Source organism: Camelina sativa, chromosome 12, assembly GCF_000633955.1.
Source record: "Camelina sativa cultivar DH55 chromosome 12, Cs, whole genome shotgun sequence".
NCBI lineage: Eukaryota > Viridiplantae > Streptophyta > Magnoliopsida > Brassicales > Brassicaceae > Camelina > Camelina sativa.
In genome coordinates this window covers 1,165,080-1,185,181 of record NC_025696.1, presented here as the reverse complement: position 1 = coordinate 1,185,181, position 20,102 = coordinate 1,165,080, and the positions used below count along the sequence as shown (strand labels likewise).

At 33.6% G+C, this 20,102-nt stretch overlaps 5 protein-coding genes and 1 pseudogene across 5 annotated transcripts; 2 read left to right on the top strand and 4 right to left on the bottom strand.

Annotated features, from left to right (window-relative positions):
- On the top strand, positions 711-1,648 carry LOC104729381 (EPIDERMAL PATTERNING FACTOR-like protein 2). Its single transcript, XM_010448318.1, has 3 exons — positions 711-994; positions 1,097-1,131; positions 1,221-1,648. The coding sequence occupies exons 1-3, from the start codon at positions 907-909 to the stop codon at positions 1,485-1,487; spliced, it is 390 nt and encodes a 129-aa protein (XP_010446620.1). The 5' UTR covers positions 711-906; the 3' UTR covers positions 1,488-1,648.
- On the top strand, positions 6,008-8,531 carry LOC104729379 (golgin subfamily A member 6-like protein 22). Its single transcript, XM_010448315.2, has 2 exons — positions 6,008-6,217; positions 6,355-8,531. Exon 2 carries the CDS (start codon positions 6,387-6,389, stop codon positions 8,247-8,249), a length of 1,863 nt encoding a protein of 620 aa, XP_010446617.1. The 5' UTR covers positions 6,008-6,217; positions 6,355-6,386; the 3' UTR covers positions 8,250-8,531.
- Positions 8,482-9,897, bottom strand: LOC104729380 (cytochrome c oxidase subunit 6a, mitochondrial). Its single transcript, XM_010448316.2, has 4 exons — positions 9,694-9,897; positions 9,241-9,347; positions 8,918-8,960; positions 8,482-8,683 (listed from the first exon to the last, which is right to left on the bottom strand). The coding sequence occupies exons 1-4, from the start codon at positions 9,806-9,808 to the stop codon at positions 8,640-8,642; spliced, it is 309 nt and encodes a 102-aa protein (XP_010446618.1). The 5' UTR covers positions 9,809-9,897; the 3' UTR covers positions 8,482-8,639.
- LOC104729378 lies at positions 10,383-12,506 on the bottom strand (annotated as a pseudogene).
- LOC104733097 (transcription factor bHLH25-like) lies at positions 15,680-17,491 on the bottom strand. Its single transcript, XM_019233450.1, has 4 exons — positions 17,486-17,491; positions 16,483-16,665; positions 16,014-16,391; positions 15,680-15,933 (listed from the first exon to the last, which is right to left on the bottom strand). The coding sequence occupies exons 1-4, from the start codon at positions 17,489-17,491 to the stop codon at positions 15,859-15,861; spliced, it is 642 nt and encodes a 213-aa protein (XP_019088995.1). The 3' UTR covers positions 15,680-15,858.
- Positions 19,170-19,974, bottom strand: LOC104729377 (transcription factor bHLH25-like). The gene is made up of 2 exons (XM_019233954.1): positions 19,863-19,974; positions 19,170-19,729 (listed from the first exon to the last, which is right to left on the bottom strand). Exons 1-2 carry the CDS (start codon positions 19,896-19,898, stop codon positions 19,313-19,315), a joined length of 453 nt encoding a protein of 150 aa, XP_019089499.1. The 5' UTR covers positions 19,899-19,974; the 3' UTR covers positions 19,170-19,312.

Below are 20,102 nucleotides of genomic sequence, written 5' to 3'. Positions count from 1 at the left end.
AAAAAAAAAAAAAAAAAAAAAAAAAAGCAAACTCAATTTCTTTTTTTACAAAATGTATAATTCTTATAGGCAGATAAAAGTTTTTTTTTATTTCTTTTTTACGAAACAGCTGTGAATATGATGAAAACTAAATCCTTTTATTTTTTAGTGTATTGTATTATGTTTTTTTTAATAACTGAAAGGATTAATTAACCTATTTTCATAGGTTTCTGTTTAATGTGGCTATCTCTTATGAATTTAACATTATACTAGTATAAAACTGTTGTATTTGCGTTAAAAATTAATTACTCAATCCTGCTCTTTTGTACCTACGTAATTTCCTTTTCACCTGATTCTTGTTTTTATTCGACTCTTTGTAGTCTTGTAACTTGTAAGACACATACGTATCAATCAATACATACACGTTAATAGAGATACCTGACTATTTTTTAATTATACATCATAGATTTATTTCCAAAAACATTAATTTATGGACGTCCCGACATTTATTTTTTGTTTCTTTCTTATTTTTTGATGATGTGATGATACAACAAAAAATAAATAAAAGAGTAGATAAGATATAAGTTACATTATTATTTATTGTCAAACAAAAAAAAGTTACATTATTATTTATGTCAACTCAATTTATATAAGAAAACGGCTTTACGTGCATACATGTATATATATCACCTAATATATTTGTGCGTGTAGTATTCTTTTAGGAAGTTTTTTTTTATTTAGCCCTTCAGAGGGGTAGTCACTTTCCTTTTTCTTCTTTACTTACAAATCTTCCTCTACACACATCAACCACGCAGAGATAGTGAGACAAGAGTGTGTGAGAGAGAGAAAGAGAGAGAGAGAGACTAGAGGAGAGAGAAAGTCTAATTGTTTTCTTGTGTAAACTGCAAGCCGATCTTGTCTCTGAAAATGGTGTTGTGGAGCAGCAGCAACATGTCAAGCTTTCTACTGATTTTGCTGATTCTTAATTCGACCCATTTCAGTCTTATGGCTAATGGTAAGATATGGGGTCAATATCACATTTCCATATTATCTATCATACGTAACCCTTCATATCATAATCTTAAATCTTTCTTTTACTTCTTATGACAATTTTCAGGTAGACCAGAGCCAAACTCTGTCGAATTCACCAAGGTACTTTTTAAAACCTCCTCTGTTTTTTTGGCTCTGTTAAACAAGATTCAATTTGGGTTGTTTTAAAAAAGTGCTATAATTTTGAACAGAGAGGAGGAGATCAAGATGAGAAGATGATGATGATGAGAGGTCTAATAGGATCAAGACCACCAAGATGTGAAAGGGTGAGATGTCGTTCTTGTGGTCATTGTGAAGCAATTCAAGTCCCTACAAATCCTCAAACAAAGCTTCATTCTCCTTTTACTTCTTCCTCCTCTGAGATGATTCATCTTGATTACACCAGAGGAGACGATAGTACTAATTACAAACCCATGAGCTGGAAATGCAAATGTGGTAACTCTATCTACAACCCTTGATGAGTTTTTCACTACAATTTTTTTTTCTTTTCTTTTTGGGATTCATATTCTATATTAATCTCTGTGTATATTTATATTTTTAGTCGTTTTCTTTTTTTTTTTGGTCAAAGATATTTGAGTTGTAATCTTCTGATTTTATGATAAGTTTATGTTACTGATCATGATATTGTTGTTTAGGAGTATCATAGTGTGGTTAACATTAAACTAAAATAAAATAAAACGAACAGAGATTATCCAAAACGATTTGTTATAAATTTTTACTAATCGTGAAAGTAAAAATCTTTTAGATGATAAGTATATTACACGCATCGTAAACAGAACGCACGGAAACCTATTTTCAAGACGATTCTGACAAATACCAATTTTATGGATGAAAGTTACATCACACACGTACGTATGCATCTCTACTCTTCTTTATACATATAAATATGAGATTTTATGTAATGTATGAAAAAAATTATTTACTGGTTTAACAGAGAGGGTTTAACAGAGAGACAAAGATACGTTTGATACACCAAATGATAACTCCATTTGCCCGATAGATAAAAAAAAAATCAGCCGCTTTGCTGTCGTTTCGTCGAACGTCGCCGTTTTCACGATTATGTCATTCACACATTGGATTTTGGGTTTTTTTGTACATATTTTATTTATATATGATTAATTTAATTAGTGACCACTGGTGATTTTTCTGTGTCCTAGTACTTGTTTCAGTAGTGTTCTCATTGAAATTTATTAGTTATATTTATATTTATATGTTAAAACAGCAAGAAATATCAATACCTAAGCTGTACTACTATGATTTGATGATATATGTTGTACCTTTTTATATACTGACATACCATATTGTATTACGTCCCAGTTTCAATATAACTGTTGTATTTAAAAAAAACAATTAAAACTTAGATCTGAAACTGAAACCAAGAAACTTAAAAAAAAAAAAAAAACATTTTTTTGACTTGACTCGGGGTTAAAAGGAAAAAACTAATGGAGTATACATTAGACTGTACAATGTAGACTATTGTGTTGTGTTACCCAAATGATGATAGTGTATAGCAATCAAGTCATCAAGATATCTACTTAAAAAGCCAATGATCAATTTCTACTTAAAGCATGTTTAACATTTGGAATAGAAATTTTTGTCGAAATTAATATGAGAGTTGACAAAGCCTATTCATAAAGAAAAATTGAAGCGTTGATGGGATTGAACATATATGGAAAAGAAAGATGAAGAAGGGAAGTGACAAAACAAAAGAGGAGAAGATGTGTCTTTGTTTGTGTGGGGTTTACTAATTTCACAAATCAAGCAAAGCAAACAGTCTTGATTCTCTCCACTGTTCTTCCTTTGAATGACTTTACTTCCCCTCCCCCCCCCATTTTTTGTTTGTTTTGTTTTCATTTGTTACATAATAATAATGCAACTCCAATATATATATATAGTTGAATTTAAAGAAAATTTATACATTTGGAATTTGGTGGAGGGAGACTCAAGTGTCAATCAAAGTCGGTACACTGCCACCACGCCTTAAACCAATCTTCTGAACGCCAACGCCGCTCCATATATTTTATATAAATTTCTTCTAAATGATTCACTATATTTCTAACTTATAATACGCATAATGCTATTATCCAAAGGTCGATGGAAAATACTGTTATACTATATACGAGACCCACTCCAAAAACTTTTTATAAGCTTTTTCTTTGGTAAAATCCAGCTATCTAACATTTATGAATCAATTCTAGTTGGTAACGTACTTGATCAAATATTATCTACTTAATAATTTGTACATGATGATTTTCACTTAGGCTTCGATCAGCTTGAGTTGCAAAATTGTAGTTAAAAATGAATGGTTTGTTTTAAAATCGTCTTGATTTTGCTATTTCGTAGGTGGAGAACTTAAACCATTTTTAGGCCTTAAATGGAGAAAGTATTACATGCAGAGCAGATCAAGTAGTTCAAGCAGATCAAACAGAATAAAAATAGATCAAAAATTTAGCAGTTCAAATGCAGATCAAAGGTGAACAACATCAAAAAAAAAGCTGTAGACCAGATCTGCACATATTTTTCCTGTATTTACCACAAAAAAAACAAAAAAATATGAACTGCACACAGTTCATCTGCATTAATTTTTAAAAACAAAAAATTTCTTGAATGGGAACTTAGTGATAGGAGGACTACATTAAAAGGTGATCTGCTATTTTTCTGTCTTTCACTAAAACTTCTTTTATTACGGATACCTTGGTCTTGTGATAATTTTTTTTTTTTTTTTGTGTCATTACAATATTTTAATATATGTGGACCGACAGATCTCAAAATGCTAACTCTTTATAAAAAGTTTTGAAATTTGGGAAAAACGCATTTTGTTAGGAGACGATTGAATTGATTGCACATTGTCGCACGATGGAGAAAACCTTTAAAAGCAAAGTGACAAAATGAAAAGACTCAAAATAAGAAACAACAAACAAGGAAGGAAAATGAGAGTTCCAAAGCAAAAAAAATACTTTGGCCATTCCGATCCCTTTTTGTTTCTGCTTCTTACCGTTTTACTTAACTGTTTCCGATCTCTTCCCTGTTGCATCACTTCCTTGGAACTATGGAAGTAATTTTGAAAAAAAAAATATGTATTGGATAGAAATCGTTAAAGCACAGAGTTGACAAGGTACAGTCACGTGGAGGCATTTTGGACACATGCATAATCTCTTTCTCTGTTTCAATGATCTACTTGACGTCCCCCATTGCTCCATACCTCATTCATTGTTCTTGTACGACACTGGACTTTGTTCATAATAGTATATGAGGTGGTTGATATATTCTTATATCATTTCTCAAAAAGAAATATATGTTTAATCGTCAACCATATCACATCATTACATAAGAGCTAGACACATTTTCAAGTATAGTTTTCCAAAAAATTTACCAAAAATATCCGGATATGTATTGTATTTTACAAGATATAGTTAAATATTGATATTTGTTTGAAACCAAAAAGAAAAGAAAACTGATAATTTGTATTCTTATATATAAAATAGTACAGAGAATAGTTATTTTCAAAAGAGTTAGAGGACAAAACTTACGGGGACAAAAAGTGGAGGGGATTCCAATGGTCCAATAGTGGATATGAATATTCACACGCAATATGCTAACACATCTCAAAAGGTTTAAATTTTTTGTCAACATCTCAAATGCTTTATGCAACAATATTTAAATTAATTATCAAGTCTACGTCATTAATTTAGTGAATACTTTCTACGTGGTATATTATACATGTAACATGCTCATAAACCCTAAGTGACACATGGAATTTATGGTATAACCACCAACACGACACTTGTACCATTATACCATGCTCCATGCATCAAACTCATGTCCTGATGTCCAACAATATGATCATGTCTATCTACAATTATAAGTATGAGAAGTACGTGGTACTGGATGAAGTACGTACACGGGATGGGAATATTGAAAGAGAGCTATGATGGGTTCTTAAATTCGTCGAAAGCTTACAATAGATAAAGCAAAGAAAGCCTGCATGCCTCCTCAAGTACGTACTATAATAACACTAATTAAGATATCAAAATCATTAAGGCTATATATATAGCTAGGAAATCCATTTTTTTTTTTTTTGTCTAATGTTGGAGATCCGGTTTATGGATATACTAGAATTAGTCGGATAATTTATACAGTATATATAGCATAAATACAATTTGAAGGTGAATTTAAAAATAGAAAAAATAATAATTGAAAAAAAATTAATGCAGCAGTAGTATAAAAACTGTACCTTTTGCGTGGGTGGAGGAATTAGGTCTACCGTTAGGGCACTTTCACGGGGACCATTCTCGCCTTAACCAAGAAGACTCCATTGCGAACAAACGTCAATGCGGGGTTAAAACTTGCAGTGTGTGCAATCCGGATCCGGCCGGTCTGGTCCAATAATTTATGGGTAGGGTTAGAAGTCTATTTAATCTTTATATATTAATTAAATATATATTAGAAACAAAATGTCACCACCTCACATTAAAATAATAAGATACACAAAAAAAAAAAAATGTAACCATTAAAAATAGAAAAAATTCCACATATGTAAATTTTCAGTGGCAATTTTCAATTTCCATATCAGTCATAAATGTTACAAAATTTTCGAGCCATTGGACACTTATACAAAAAGTGGAAAATATTACAATATATAGAAATTCTAACTAAAAAAAAAACCTCATATGAATAAATATTTCAAAATTGATAGAATGTTTATTGGCAATTAGACAAAATGATAGGAACTTCGATAAAATCAATCCGACGTCGGTTACAAGTCCATGGAGGAGTAAAAGAAAAAAGAAAAAAGAAAAAAGGTCACGTACGGCGTCGTGTTGAAGTCATCATCTGAGACTTGCAACGTCGGCGTTTTGAAGTCAGCGAAAAAGTAAAAGAAGTTTCAGAACGAAGTCGTTTTGAAGTCATCTGCTAATAATAGTATATGTTTGCTCTCTAATAAATAAACTATTTCCAAAGTGATTATTTAATTTAGTCAAAGGTTTGCGTAATTTGTTTGTGATCAAAGAAAGCGTTGCACGATTATTTTTTTTCTTTTCTTAGTGGCAAAGTTTGCGAGATCCAAGAACTCTCTCATACTCTCTCTTCTGTGTTCACATTCTCTTTTCCCATTCATCCATCGCCAAGAACTGAATCACACAAAGTTTGTATTTTTTTCTCATTCTAACTCCTCAATCTTTTCCAGGTAAATCAGATTCTTGAGCTCTTTTGGGGTTTTATCGTTTTCATCTGATTTGTAGTTTTGTTCTTCCGTTTCTGTTTCATTGATGATCTCTGAGGGTATTTAGGGGTTTTTTTGTTTTTGGTAATTTAAAAAATTAGGTTGCTTTTTGGAAGGAACGAAGTTAGAAAGAATGGTGAGAACGCCAAGAAGAGGAGGGCAGAGATCAAAGGGGATTAAGGTGAAGCATTGTATTCAATTGACTCTGTTGCTTAGTGTTGGAATATGGCTGCTTTATCAGATGAAGCATTCTCATGAGAAGAAATCTGAGTTTGTTGAGAGTTCTACTAAGATTCTTGTTGATGATGATGATAACAAAGTTGTTAAGCTTGGAAGGAAAGATATTCTTAACCCTAGAGTTGTTGAGACGACCAATGTGAAGGATGAAGTTGAAGTTGAAGATGAGATTGTAGATAGGGAGGAGGAAAGAATCGAGGATAAAGCAGTGGTAGAAGGGGATAATAACGAGAAGGAAACCGAAGGTATTGGGAACGAGGAGGATTCAAACAATGGAGATAGTGAGAAGAAGGTTGTTGTTGTTGATGAGAGTGAAGAAGCTAGAGAGATGAATTACAAGGGAGATGATGCGTCCAGTGAGGTATTGCATGGGACGACGAGTGAGGTGAAGAGCAATGAAAAGGTTGGTGTTGAGGAAGAGGGTAAGTCTAAGACTACTGAGAGTGTTAGTTTCCATGAAGATGAGTCAGGTCCAAAGACTGGTGTATTGGTGGAGGGTTCTGTTATTAAACAAGTTTCTTCCAACACAACTGAGAATGGAGAGATTGGTAGTGATGATGGTGAGCAGCAAGAGACAAAGAGTGAGTCTGAGTCAAAGACTGGGGAGAAGCCAGAAGGTGAGAAGGGGTTTTCTGATTCGAACGGTGAATTGCCTGATGAGACTAAACAGTCAACTTCCAATGCAACTGAGACTACAGAGACTTCTGGGAGTGATGAGTTGGGATCGAGTGGGAAATCCACTGGTTATCAACAGACGAAGAACGAAGAAGATGAGAAGGAAAAGGTAGAATCTTCTGAACACTCATCTGTAGTGGAAAGCAAAGTCAAAGAATCCGAGAAGAAAGAGAAAGAAGAGTCCTCGTCACAAGAGGAAGAACCCAAGAAAAGTGAGGAAGAAGAGTCTTCATCTCAAGCGGATAATGAAACCAAAGAAGCTGTAAAACAGGAGAAAGAAGAGTCTTCATCTCAAGAGGAGAGTAAAGAGGAACAACCTGAGGAAAAGAAGAAAGAAGAGTCTTCATCTCAAGAGGAAAGCGAAAAGGAACAACCTGAGAAAAAGGTGAAAGAAGAGTCTTCATCTCAAGAGGATAATGAAATTAAAGAAACTGATAAAAAGGAGAAGGAAGAGTCTTCCTCTCAAGAGGAGAATGCAATCAAAGAAACAGTGAAGCAGGAGAGAGAAGAGTCTTTATCTCAAGAGAAGAATGAAAACAAAGAAACTATGAAACAAGAGAAAGAGGAGTCTTCAGTATCAACGGAAAAGGAAAACACCAACAGTGAGAAGAAAATTGAACAGGTGGAATCTACTGATTTTTCAAACGCACAGGAGAAGAGCACTGACGAACAGAAGACTAATGAAAGCCAGAGTGAATCCGGCAATGGAAATGGCAATTCGGATTCTGATAAAAAGGAAACAGAGAATGATACAGCAAAAACAGAGTCAGAGAAAGAGGAAAACAACAAGAATGGCGAAACAGAGGAAATCCAAAACCATCAAGAACAGACCAGTGAATCCGGCAATGGAAGTGGCAACTCAGATTCTGATAAAAAGGACACAGAGACTGGTATTGCAAAAACAGAGTCAGAGAAAGAGGAAAACAACAAAAACGTCAAGACAGAGGAAATCCATAACCATCAAGAACAGACCAAGTCCGCTTTGGATGATAGTCTGCCTCAACCTAAGGATACTCGAACTGATCTAGAAACTCTTTCTGAAGCGAGCAACGGATTATCCAGCAACAAAGTTGCTGCTCTGTGATGATGTTTCTTAAAGAAGTGAAGTTGTTATGTATTGGTATTAGCCATATTCTGTACTATCCAGTTTTCACCATATGACGGGTCTTAAGTCCCAATCAGTAGTATTGAGTTTTTGATAGTTATCAATACATACTCTTATATCTAGTTCTGCCCCAGTCTCACTCTATTATCATCAAAAAGTTTTCTTTTTTTTTATTGAGATTGAATCACAAGAGATTTGAAGGACACAAGTCTTGGATAATAAACCAAGCAGAGTATAAATTCTTATTCCCAACAAAAGAAACGAGACTGAAGTAGCAAATCGTTGACAAACAAAAGTTAAGAACAAATACGGTAAAGCATTTAGCCTTTCAAATAAACCAAAGAAGACATTATTGTGTACACGCAAGACTCAGTGCCCATCATTGTGCTTCACCTCAAACAGACCATCTGGACCTGATAATGACAAAATAGAAAGCATGGATTCAGAAACCAAACGGTTACGGATTTGGAAAAACAAAGTTACAAATAACTCTTTGATGATCTCTCTTATGGTTTTTAGGAGAACCAGTAATTTTAAAAAGAGTCATTATATGTGACAACTAAACCGCATCATCAAAGCTGCAGATCACAAACATAAGACAGTAAAGAGGGAGAACAGAAAGAACAAAACTGAAAAGGCACACATACCCCAAGGAAACTCCTTGTTACGGATGTGCATATACGGATAGGCCTGCAAGAAGGAAACAACAAGAGAAAAGAATGGTTCACGACAAAATCAAGGCAATGCAAGCTTAAATTATACAGCAGAATAAATGAGATGAGAGCCAAATCAGTAAAAGTAAAAAAAAGTAGCTTTCTGAACAATTTCACAATCTGCATACTCAATTCCATTTCAGTGGTCATATTAATTAAACATTGTCTCACACTAGGCAAGGAAGACTTAAGATTCTCAAAATCAGAGAAGTTATAGCAGTAATCCCAATGGAAGGGGGGTTGTAAGAGAAGCTTACAGGAGGGTCTTCACCGTGATGATGGCCCTGGGACAAAACATAGGCGGCTAGAGCAGTGCAACTAGCAATACCCAAATACGTTATCTTCTCCCACTTCGCTGCTTCATCTGTACCAAAAAAAAAATCAATTTAAACAAAAACTGATGATAAATACATAATGGCTATATCGTACCAAGCTGATTTTGCGAAATCGAGTAAAATCGTCAAAGAACAAACGTGTTTGACCCAATCGATCTACAGAATCAATTCCCAAATCAACAGAGCTAGGTATCCGAATTGGTTCCCCAAACAAGAAACTGGAATCCGTGTAAAATCATATGAATCTTAATCAGCTCAGAACATAATCAATTAACAAAGAATCGCAATCGAGCGTGACCTAATTCTAAATCAAAATACAGAGATCCTAGATCGAATCGAAATGGTAAACAGAGAGAGAGAGAGGAGACAAATTACAAGCATCGTCATGGCCGGCGGAAGAGGAGAAGCTTCGTTTAGGAGCGACGGTTGTCTTGGGAGTTACGCGGATCGCTGCTCGTGAAAGAGCTGAACGTACAATCGCCGTAGCCATATTATTCTCCGGGATCTTCTTCTTCTTCTTTCTTCGTGTTACGACTTTGAGACTATTGAGGAAGAGAGATGTGAAAAAAGGGTTATGTTATGTCGTCCACTCAACTCTGAATCAGGACCCGTTGTTGAATCTGAAACTAAACCCATTATGAATATTATACAACTAATGGGCCTTCTCGAAATTGGGCTATTTTGGCCCATCATTGTTGTTGTTTTTTTTTTTGAACCAAAGTTTCCTTTTTTTAAAACAACAACAATTGCTACGAAAATAATTTGTAAATTATAATTGTGAATTTTATTATTTACTAAAAGTTTGCAAAATTTTATATGATTAATTCTAAACTGATTCCAACGTTTCAAATATATATATATATAATTTTAGGAGAAAAAAAAAATAGAAACAAAAAATATATTTGATGTGTTTTTAAAAAAAAAAAATTCTTATAGCCACTTCTGTTTCTTGATTTGAAGTTTCATGGGGTAAAAATTTAAGTACGTAGAGAGTGAACATATGAGCATATATGTAGTTTCATATAATCTTAAAGGGAAACAAAAAGAAAGAAACATCATCATCATTAGGTTTCGGTATCTTGTTGGCCGCCACCGCGGCAGGCAGCAAGGAAGAGAGATCCGGCAGCAGATCCACCGTGAGAATGCTCAATAACAACGTGATCTGATAACTCGTCACCGAGCATTTCCCAAACGCTGCTATGAAGATAGTTTCTAAAGACTCTGTAATGATCGTACAATCCTCCTTCAACTATCACAATGCTCATCTTCTTCTCTAACCTTCCCAGCTTCTTTATCATCCCAACTATTCCTGCTCCAGCCAAACGAGCAGCTCGTTCCGCTACTACATCGCACACTTCAACCACCACTTCCCTTGCCGCAAGAGTTGAATCCATTATCTATGTATAGGTTCATTCACACAAGATTTTCAAGAAGTGCTTGATTTTATTACAAAACGCTTGTACTCTACTAGTAGTTGGTAAAAATTGCATTAAATGATGAGTCTTATGAAGGTTACCCCAAAAACTTCCTTGAGCTTTCTGTTCACAATCTCTCGTTCTTCGGATATATCTTGATGCATCGCAGCCATGTCTGGCGGCCTAATTTAAGCTCGAAATTAATGAATAATAAAAAAAAATGTAAGGAATAAAGAAGAGACAGTAAACGTACCATAAAATGTAAGGAATGGTTAGTTTTGGAGGCAATGCATCTCCAAAGAGAGCAGTTTCTTCAGACATTCTTAGCAACACTCTTCTCACTATCTCCCCTAAGTATCCTCCGGACACCATCTTCTCAAACACCTTAAAACAGAGGAAAATACCATTCTCAAAAAAAAAAAAAACACAAAACAATGAATTTGTACCAAAAACCTCAAGAGATATGAATTCTTACTTGGTTTCCGGGATTCAAGCTTTCCGCGTCAAGAGAAGTATCAAACTCGGTTATAGGAAGATGACAAGATTTGAAATCTCCCCACTCTGTGCTAACAACCTACAATCTTATCATGTACAAACCACTTGATATCACAACTTCATAAAAGCTTTATGGTCATGAAATTGGATCAAATGTGACGAAACTCTAAAGTATCTTAACATACGATTTCTTGTGTCTGGGGTATCGCAGGTTTCCACATCGAATCTCTTGAGCTTGCTCAATGTAGGCAGCGTTAGTTCCCATACCTAATGATACTGCAGCCACTGTGTCCTTGTGATAGTACCTTCCTCCAGCCAACTCTCCTACTGTGTTATCCACCTGATCCCAAAAACATTATTATAAAGTCTAAGATTAAAACTTCATCTCGGATCATCTTTAGACTCCCTTACCAGCGCTGTGTTCATCCGAATATTCAGACCATGGCTCTTCAGTGATTCATTCATACCATTCACCAACTCCTTCCGAACTTTATTATCATCATCATTTGCTAAACTCTTCCTCTGTATCGCCAATATTGAACCTGATCCAATCTGCTCAACAGAGCGTGTTAATGTAAACCCGAGATCCTTCACTTCCTCTGTATCTTCACCAGGGTTCATCGCAAGAAATTTAACAAGCTCTAATGATATGAAATCGCACAACTCCTGAATCCACAAAACAAAATCTTAAAAACTTTAAGTAAACCTAACGTGTAATCCAAGATGTGTATCTATATAATTCATACCTTGAAAGAAGCGTTTAAAACATCGTCAGGGATCGAAATCTCTTGCTTATGTACATCCGAAATAGGCTCTTCATTACCTCGTAAACTCCCACGTAACAGTAGAAGTTCCTTGGCTCTCAAGTTAACTCCATAGTGTACCCCTTTCTCATCACTACAAATCATTATAGCGTTTATTAATGGTCTATCTGATGATACTCTCTGTGGCAAAACAGAGTATTCTGATGACTTACCCGGAAGGGAGAGAACCGGCGAATGAAACGAGCATGTTGAGGGAACCACAAGTCTCGGCGACTGCAGCCGCGAGAGAGGCGGTCATGTCAGCGATCAAGGCGTCCGCCACCGCCCATAGCTTAGAGACCGGCGTGGCGCATTCTCTAGCAAATTTCCTTAAAATCCTTTGCGTTTGTTTCCGCCGTCGCTCCTTCGTCCGAATCCACCGACTCATTAGTACAGCCGCTGCAACCGTCGTAACCGTTGCAGCCGTCACGGCCAGAACCACCTCTTTCCTTGTCATTGTTTCTACAGGTTTTTTTTCTTTCTCCGATGTCTGATTTACACAGTAACAATCTCAATAAAAAAATAAGATGCGTTATGTTGTTAGCTTGTTTTGCGTATTAAGTTGAATCATTCAACTTTTTTTTTAATGTATAAATCGGATAATTCGGTTTAAGGAAATTTTCCTTTTTTGTTTGTCAATAACTTTAATTCCTTTTTGTTATCACTTATCAGTATTTAACTAATCAATATATATAACTGTTAAAATAAAAATTTATTTGATTTTTCAGTATTTCAAATTGATTTCATTAACTCAACTAAAAACTCTTCATATTATTATCAAACCAGCGATATATACCATAGAGTGATGCATCAATACTAACCATGTGAGCGTGTAACCCGTATATAATAAAGCTTAAGAGACTTTAAAACAAGCAACAAACAAAACCCAGAGAGACTAATGCAAGTCTTAGGTACTTGTAATTGTACCTATCTGAAACAAATTTAAGCTATCAATTAAAAAAGCGTTTGTACATTTTGAGGTAGTTTTTGTATACTGGCTTTAATTTGTCATTCGTATCAATAATACTAGCTCGCTTTTCCATATAAACAATAAACACACAAGTTGCCCAATCGTGTCGAGAAATTAATGAGTTAATGACTACGGATTAGGGTTAGGGGGACAAGTGATGCACACGTGACATCACGTGATATAGCAGGCTGCTATAAGCAGCTCACATGGTGTGCGAACGGCGATTCCTGTGCTTTGTCGTGCTTGTCCCTTATAAAATTGGATGCTTCGAGGCGAGTGGATCTTTTGAATTGAACGACACTCGGAGGAAAATAATTTTAAAATTTAACTTTTTTTGTTTTGGTAATTATTTTAAAATTATACTGGAATGTGAATGTACGTAGTGTCATAAAAACATAATTTTCATTTTTGTATTATTAAATAGTATGATTTTGACCATGCACGTTAATACATATGGCTTCACATGAGATTATGTTATTTATTGTTCAAAGGTGATGCAAAGAGCAAAGTGACCCGATATTACATTGATAATATACTGAATTTGGAAAATTCCCACGTTTTAAATTGCATTTTGTATATGCCAAAAACAGAACTTCCCCAGTTTTCAACTCAATAATAGAAAAGGATCGGATTAGCATGTATTATATATATAGTGCGAGTCGTCATCTCATGTCATGTGGATGTCGACTTTTGGATTATATATTGTGCATTTGAAAGCAACAAGAGTCACATGAAGCAGCTGATTCCTTCTTTGTTTTTTTCTTAATAGAATGAATACTTACTAAATTCCAGTTTTTGTGACATGAAAACAAAACAATGATGAATTAGTGAATTTTTGTTGTTGTTAATTATGGCTTGTGATAACATACGTATATGTTTTCGTAAACATCTAATTGCATATGTATAAGTGTATAACTCTGGTAACCACTTCTACAAAGACCACTATCTACCAAACCATACGCCTAACTGGACGGCCGTATGCTAAGAGGCATCGAGAATCTTGAGATATTATAGAGAATTGATCAATATTACTACCAAGACCAATAGGCATGCAAAGTAACTCTCTTAACAACATTGATGTTACGTAAATTATTTTTATATCATGATGTGACGTAATTTCTTTCTGATACTGCTTTGTGGTATTGCGATCTAGACATGCCGTCCAAAAAAATCATATGACAATCAGGACAAATCTCGACGGTCGTCATACAATGTTCTTGTTTTTATTATCATATAATTACATCTTAATAAAAAAGTATTAGCAAGAGTACTTATTCACATCAGCTGTTAAAAAGGTATGTTCTTACTCAGTTGACAGATCATATGTAATGTATTACTTGTCATTTATAAAGAAAAATATAATGAGAACTGACAGAAAAATTAGTTATACATATTGCCGTTGGGTTATTTGGGCTCAACTAAGACAAATCCGAACTCGGCAGAGTTTGTAATTGGTTTTACATTGGTATTGTAATCAAGAATATACTAAATTAAAGTAACAATATCCCACGTTTGTAATTAGAATTTAATAAACCTCTTTGTATGTATTTGGTAACCCGGTTCTTAAGGAATTTGCCCGTTAATTATATATATTTCTTTTTCTTTTTCCTCTCTCATAATACATAAATATATTAAATCAGGATAGTTGCTTTAATATCAAAAAGCAGAAAGACTTATCCACACAAATGACGAAACAGAGAATAGGTGCGTTGTCAACGGGAAACACATAGGTTTTGATACCCACCAAAACACCATGTAACACGTGAAGGATAACTAGGAAAAGCAATGCCAAAGTCTTTGACTACTATTGCAACTGTTATTTGTATATATTTCCTAATATTTTGAACATCTTTTCCCCGATAGATTTGAGTTTGACAGTAGATTTCTGTCCAGCATATATATCAATATACTCTTTCGTATGTATTAATCGGAGTCTTTTTTCTTGTTGATTAGAGAAATTTGTTGTTGATTAATATAACTTCACAACAAAAAAGAGTTAGTATATTAAACAGAGATTTTTTAAAAAGTTACATATTAATCAGAGTTACCTTCAGAGTCCTATTATACATGAAGATACTGTATGTGCATATTTATGTGTACATATAAAATATAATTTTAGGCTGTCAAAAAAAATTATATTGGTATTTGTAATCCACTATTTGGACGTTTTAATATATATAGATTATATAAAAATATTATATACCTGATCTTTATAAAAAAAAAGAATATATAAAATATATATATATATATATTTAACATATATAAAAATATAATATATCTGATATATTCCTTTTTAAAAATGTATAATATTTTTATTAAAACTGAAAGGAAGAGAAGGATAGTTATCCACTTTCTAATTCACGATTTGTCCTAATTATACGGAAGGAAAGACAATTAGTCCTGTGGAGTTCCTCGACTTATCATGTTATTAATCAACAATTAGTAAATTGCTCATATATCTTGTATATCACTTCGATTAAATATTTTTGTTCCTTATTTTGCATGTAATTAAGATTTACGTATGTTCATTGCTAATATAACTAATAACAGTTAAAACAAAAAAAAGTTTAACTAATAACAAAATAAGCGTTTTAGTTTGGCATCGATGTTTCACGTAAAATTAATTAACATTGACTCATTACACAAACGAAAGTGCTTTACATCTTTAGAAATTCAATATATGAATGAATACACAAAAAAAAGGGAAAAGTAAGTGAAATAGAGACGACAAAATCCATCAATCATACAACTTATCATTATTTAAACGAACATTTTCATGGAATAAAAACACTTATGATTAATTCTTCGATATGTTCAACTAGATCTCCTAACGTATAAGCATGAAACTTTGAAACAATCACATGAACTTCGATAAAGCAGACCTCAAGCTCTTTACAACATCCATGAGTGTCATGTCGAAATCACTCTCCTTCTGCAAATAAACATTAAGAGATGTTAATCTAGAAGTAAGAACAAGTACATTTGTTTATATATGCGTGTGCATAGGCATACCTTAGCTATAATGGTGAAGTCAAGAGTTGGTCCAAATGGCAATACACTTGAATTAGTTATTGTCAAGAAACGCAAATTCTCAATCTCAGCCATAATCTTGGCAATATGGCCTTTTTGCTTCTCGCAAAGGATCTTGATTAAAACATCTTTATCCGAGAATCTTACTTCGATCTCAGGCAGATCCAAGCCCGAAGAGCCATCTTCACATGAAGAAGAAGAAGATGACTGATTATTATCGTCCAAAATCAGCTTAGACTTCTTCACAAGTACCATTGATTCCAATCTTCTCTCTTTCTTCTCTTCCTCCAACTCTCCCACTTTTTCTTGGAGATACTTTATATGCTTTAGTGCATCTCCCAACACAGAAGCCTTGTCCATCTACACACAAAAGTTCAAGAAATTACACATATGGATTCAAGAAAACGTTACTTTCTACGATAAATCAAAGGAGATAAGAGGTTGTATGTACCTTTTTAAGGCCAGGAACTAGAGCGGAAAGAGCTACAAATCTTTGAGTAAGCTTCTCTCTGCGTTTTCTTTCGGCGATTATGTGGTCTTGAGCATTGGATTGGCTTCTAGGCAAAGGTTGAGTCCTCTTGGTCCCTTTTTGAATAATCGGCTCACTGTTCCGGTGTGGTGGCACTTCCGCCCACTACAAGAAAACATGCAGTTTGAGACTACAGTTTATGACTCTTTTTTTGGTCACAAATAATTGTAACGTTTTTGGGACGAATTTATAACTAATAGAAGACTACATAAACAATGGTTGCAAAACAGTCCCAAAATTACTACAAACAGTTGTAGTCTCCAAATCGTCTCATATTTGTGACTATTATAAGACTATTATAAGACTATATCATTGTAATCCTAAAATAATCGTAAATTGTGACGAATTAGAGACGCTTTTTATGGTCGGGAGTTTCAGTCACAAAAGTAGTCCCAAATTTGCTACTTATTTGTGACTTTAGGTATTTTCTTTATATCAATTTTTTACTCATTAATTTAAGAAATATTTTTTATAATTCTACGAGTGATTGCCGAATCATATATTTTTTCTTTTTCTTTTTGGAGGCTTTAATTTTTTTTTGTTTGTCTCACAAAATAGTGTCGCAAAACGGTCACATTTTGAGACTATTTTGTTAATTATTTGTGACTATTTTGTGATTACTTTGCTACTAACACCTGAGATTGTGACGAATTTGCTTCTTTTTACTAACTTCTAATAATTGTTTATGTATATTCAACAATAAAGAATTATAAAATTTGTGAATGTATTTATTTCTACATTGGTATGAATCACTCTAGACAATGAATCATCATTATATCAAAAAGAAATATAATTTCAAATGTTTAGGAAAAAATATTTGCAACTTACATAACATGTATAAGTATTACATGTGATTTCTATATCTTGTTTGTGATTGTTTTGTAATTTCTAACTTTACTTACTATATCAAGTTTTTACTTATTACACTCATAGATAGTAGTTATAATTCTTAATATGAGTGCTTGTAAAATCATTTGCAAAATTTTGTGGCCCTTAAACTTAAAATTTGATATGTATAAGTTTGTGATTCATAGAATAAGGTCACAAAACAGTTACACTTTGCGACTATTGTACTAATACGGTCACATATTTGCGACTAGTTTGCCACCACTTTGCTACTAACACATGAGATTGTGACGAATTTGCTACTTTTTACCAAGGCCTAACGAATTTATTTATATATTCAACAATAAAGAATTGTAAAATATGTTAAGTTATTTGTTTCTACATAGATATGAACTATTTTAGACACTCAATCATTCTAATACCCAAAACACTTTAATTTCCAATGTTTAGAAAATATATTTGCAACTTACATATATAACATGTATAAGTGTTACATGTGATTTTTATGTAATATTTGTGATTTTTATGTAATTTCTAATTACATTGAGAATTCTAATCTGAGTTGTAAAATCATTTGTAAATCTTTGTGGCCCTTCAACTTAAAATTTTATATGTATAATAAGTTTGGACTATAAGTGCTTTTGAATGCTTGTTACCAATTTTTGCTAGTCATTTTTTATTTTAATCATAATTATAAAACTCGAATAATGTAACTTATATATATATATATATATATATATTAAAAACAGAAATCCATCACTTTAAAAAAAACCAAAATGTTTTCTTTATAAATCTAATTGAAATCTAATAGATCAAAATTTAAATCTAAATCAATTCTAATACTTTATAAATCCATACCCCCAATATCTAAATTATAACATAAAATGAAATCAAATTACCAAAATTTATCAAAGAAAAAAGGGGAAAATTTCTCATTGGCTATTCTTAAATGGCAAAGATTGTCATTAGTTTATTATCCACCATTGATGAAGTCAATCCAACGGACAGAAATCATCTTCTTTTCTCCTTCCCTTCTACTCATCGTGTCTTTCCCTTTCTTTCTAAAGAAAATCAATTTTTGTTTTCTCTCTTTTCCTCATCTTCTCTCTTTGTCGCCTTCTCCTCTGAAGATACCAAAGGAGCAGAGTTAAACGTGGTTTCTATACCGGCCGTCGGATCTAATACAGCAACCGCGTCAGTGTAGACGGTGGAAACAAGTTTGTCTCTTTTTCTCTCTCCGTTCTTAATCTGTTTCTGAACCCATCGTTGCTGAGAATAGATCTGGAGAAATTCTATGTGTTTTAATTATTTATTTGATTTGTACTTTAGGTCTCAACCACAGATCTGAAGAATCAGTGTCAACAACGACTTCAGAGGTGTTGAATCTGAAGACCCTATTGTCAACGACGACGTCAGAGGTGGTGGATCTGAAGATCCCAGTGTCAACGATGTCGGAGATGATGGTGGTTGCTCGCACCGTTTACCACCACCACTACATTTCGAATCTTCTGCCAGTTCACCATCAATACATCTCGATTTCTGCACAGTCGCATCTCTGGCACTCCGGTCGCCGCCACCGTTTTGTTCTCCGTCGCTGTAATAATACATCTCCGGCAGTTGCCAATCTATAGATATAGTTATATAGATATATTGTATATATATAATGAATTTACGAAAGAAATAAAAACTACTTTTAATTTCATTTTCTTGTATAAATTTTTATATTTTTTTTTTACTTTTTTTTATGTAGTTTGTCGCAAAAGGGTCAGGAATATATGACTACATATTGATCTTAATGTAGTCGCAAATTTAAGACATAAAATGAGGTCACATAGTGGTCAGTATTTTGTGACTATATCGGGACCAATAAATTTTGCGACCAAATTTTAACGACTATTCAAAACAGTCACAAAATAGTCATATATAGTGCATTTGCGACCATTTTAGGACGATTTTTGGAGTCCCAAACAGCTTGTTTTCTTGTAGTGGCCTCTACTTTGGGGCTAAAGATTGAGTTGGGAGAGTAGTCATGATCCATAACATTTGAACCAGCATTTCCGAAAGAGAGAATTCTTGAGGAAGGCTGGCAATGAAGATGAGGCTTTGAATTAGGAGGAAGAGAAGAAGAATGTGGCGGTGGCAATTGTGGTAATATGTAAGTAGTCTTGAGGATCTTTGATGGTTTCATTTCTATCAAATCATCATCATAAGAAGGATTAATGTTAGTGTGGAAAGAGTTTGGAAGGGTGTATTGAGCTTCATGGACCTCTCCCACTATTGACTTCATGTGAAATTGTTGAATAATGCTATTTTCTTCTATTTCCTGTATATATCATCACAAAAACAAAAAACAAAAAAAAATAAGTGAAAAAGACAGTACCAGATGAAAATATATATAGTATATGATTGAGATCGAACAATTACACACATATACGTTTATGTGTTTATATGTATACCTGCTCAGAGAACCATCTTGCGGATAACATGTTCATTGCTTCTTTTTTTTTTTGTGCGCAAAAGATGAAGTTGCTTCTTATAATCTGAAAATGGTAAAAATAAGCGAAAGGACCTTAATTAGTGAATAATTTGTAAACAAGAAATTGTATTTAACCAAAAGCAAAGAAGGTAACGGGTAAATCTGGTGAAGTAGGGTTGTTCATATACATGATTTGACTATATATATACCACCCCCCCCC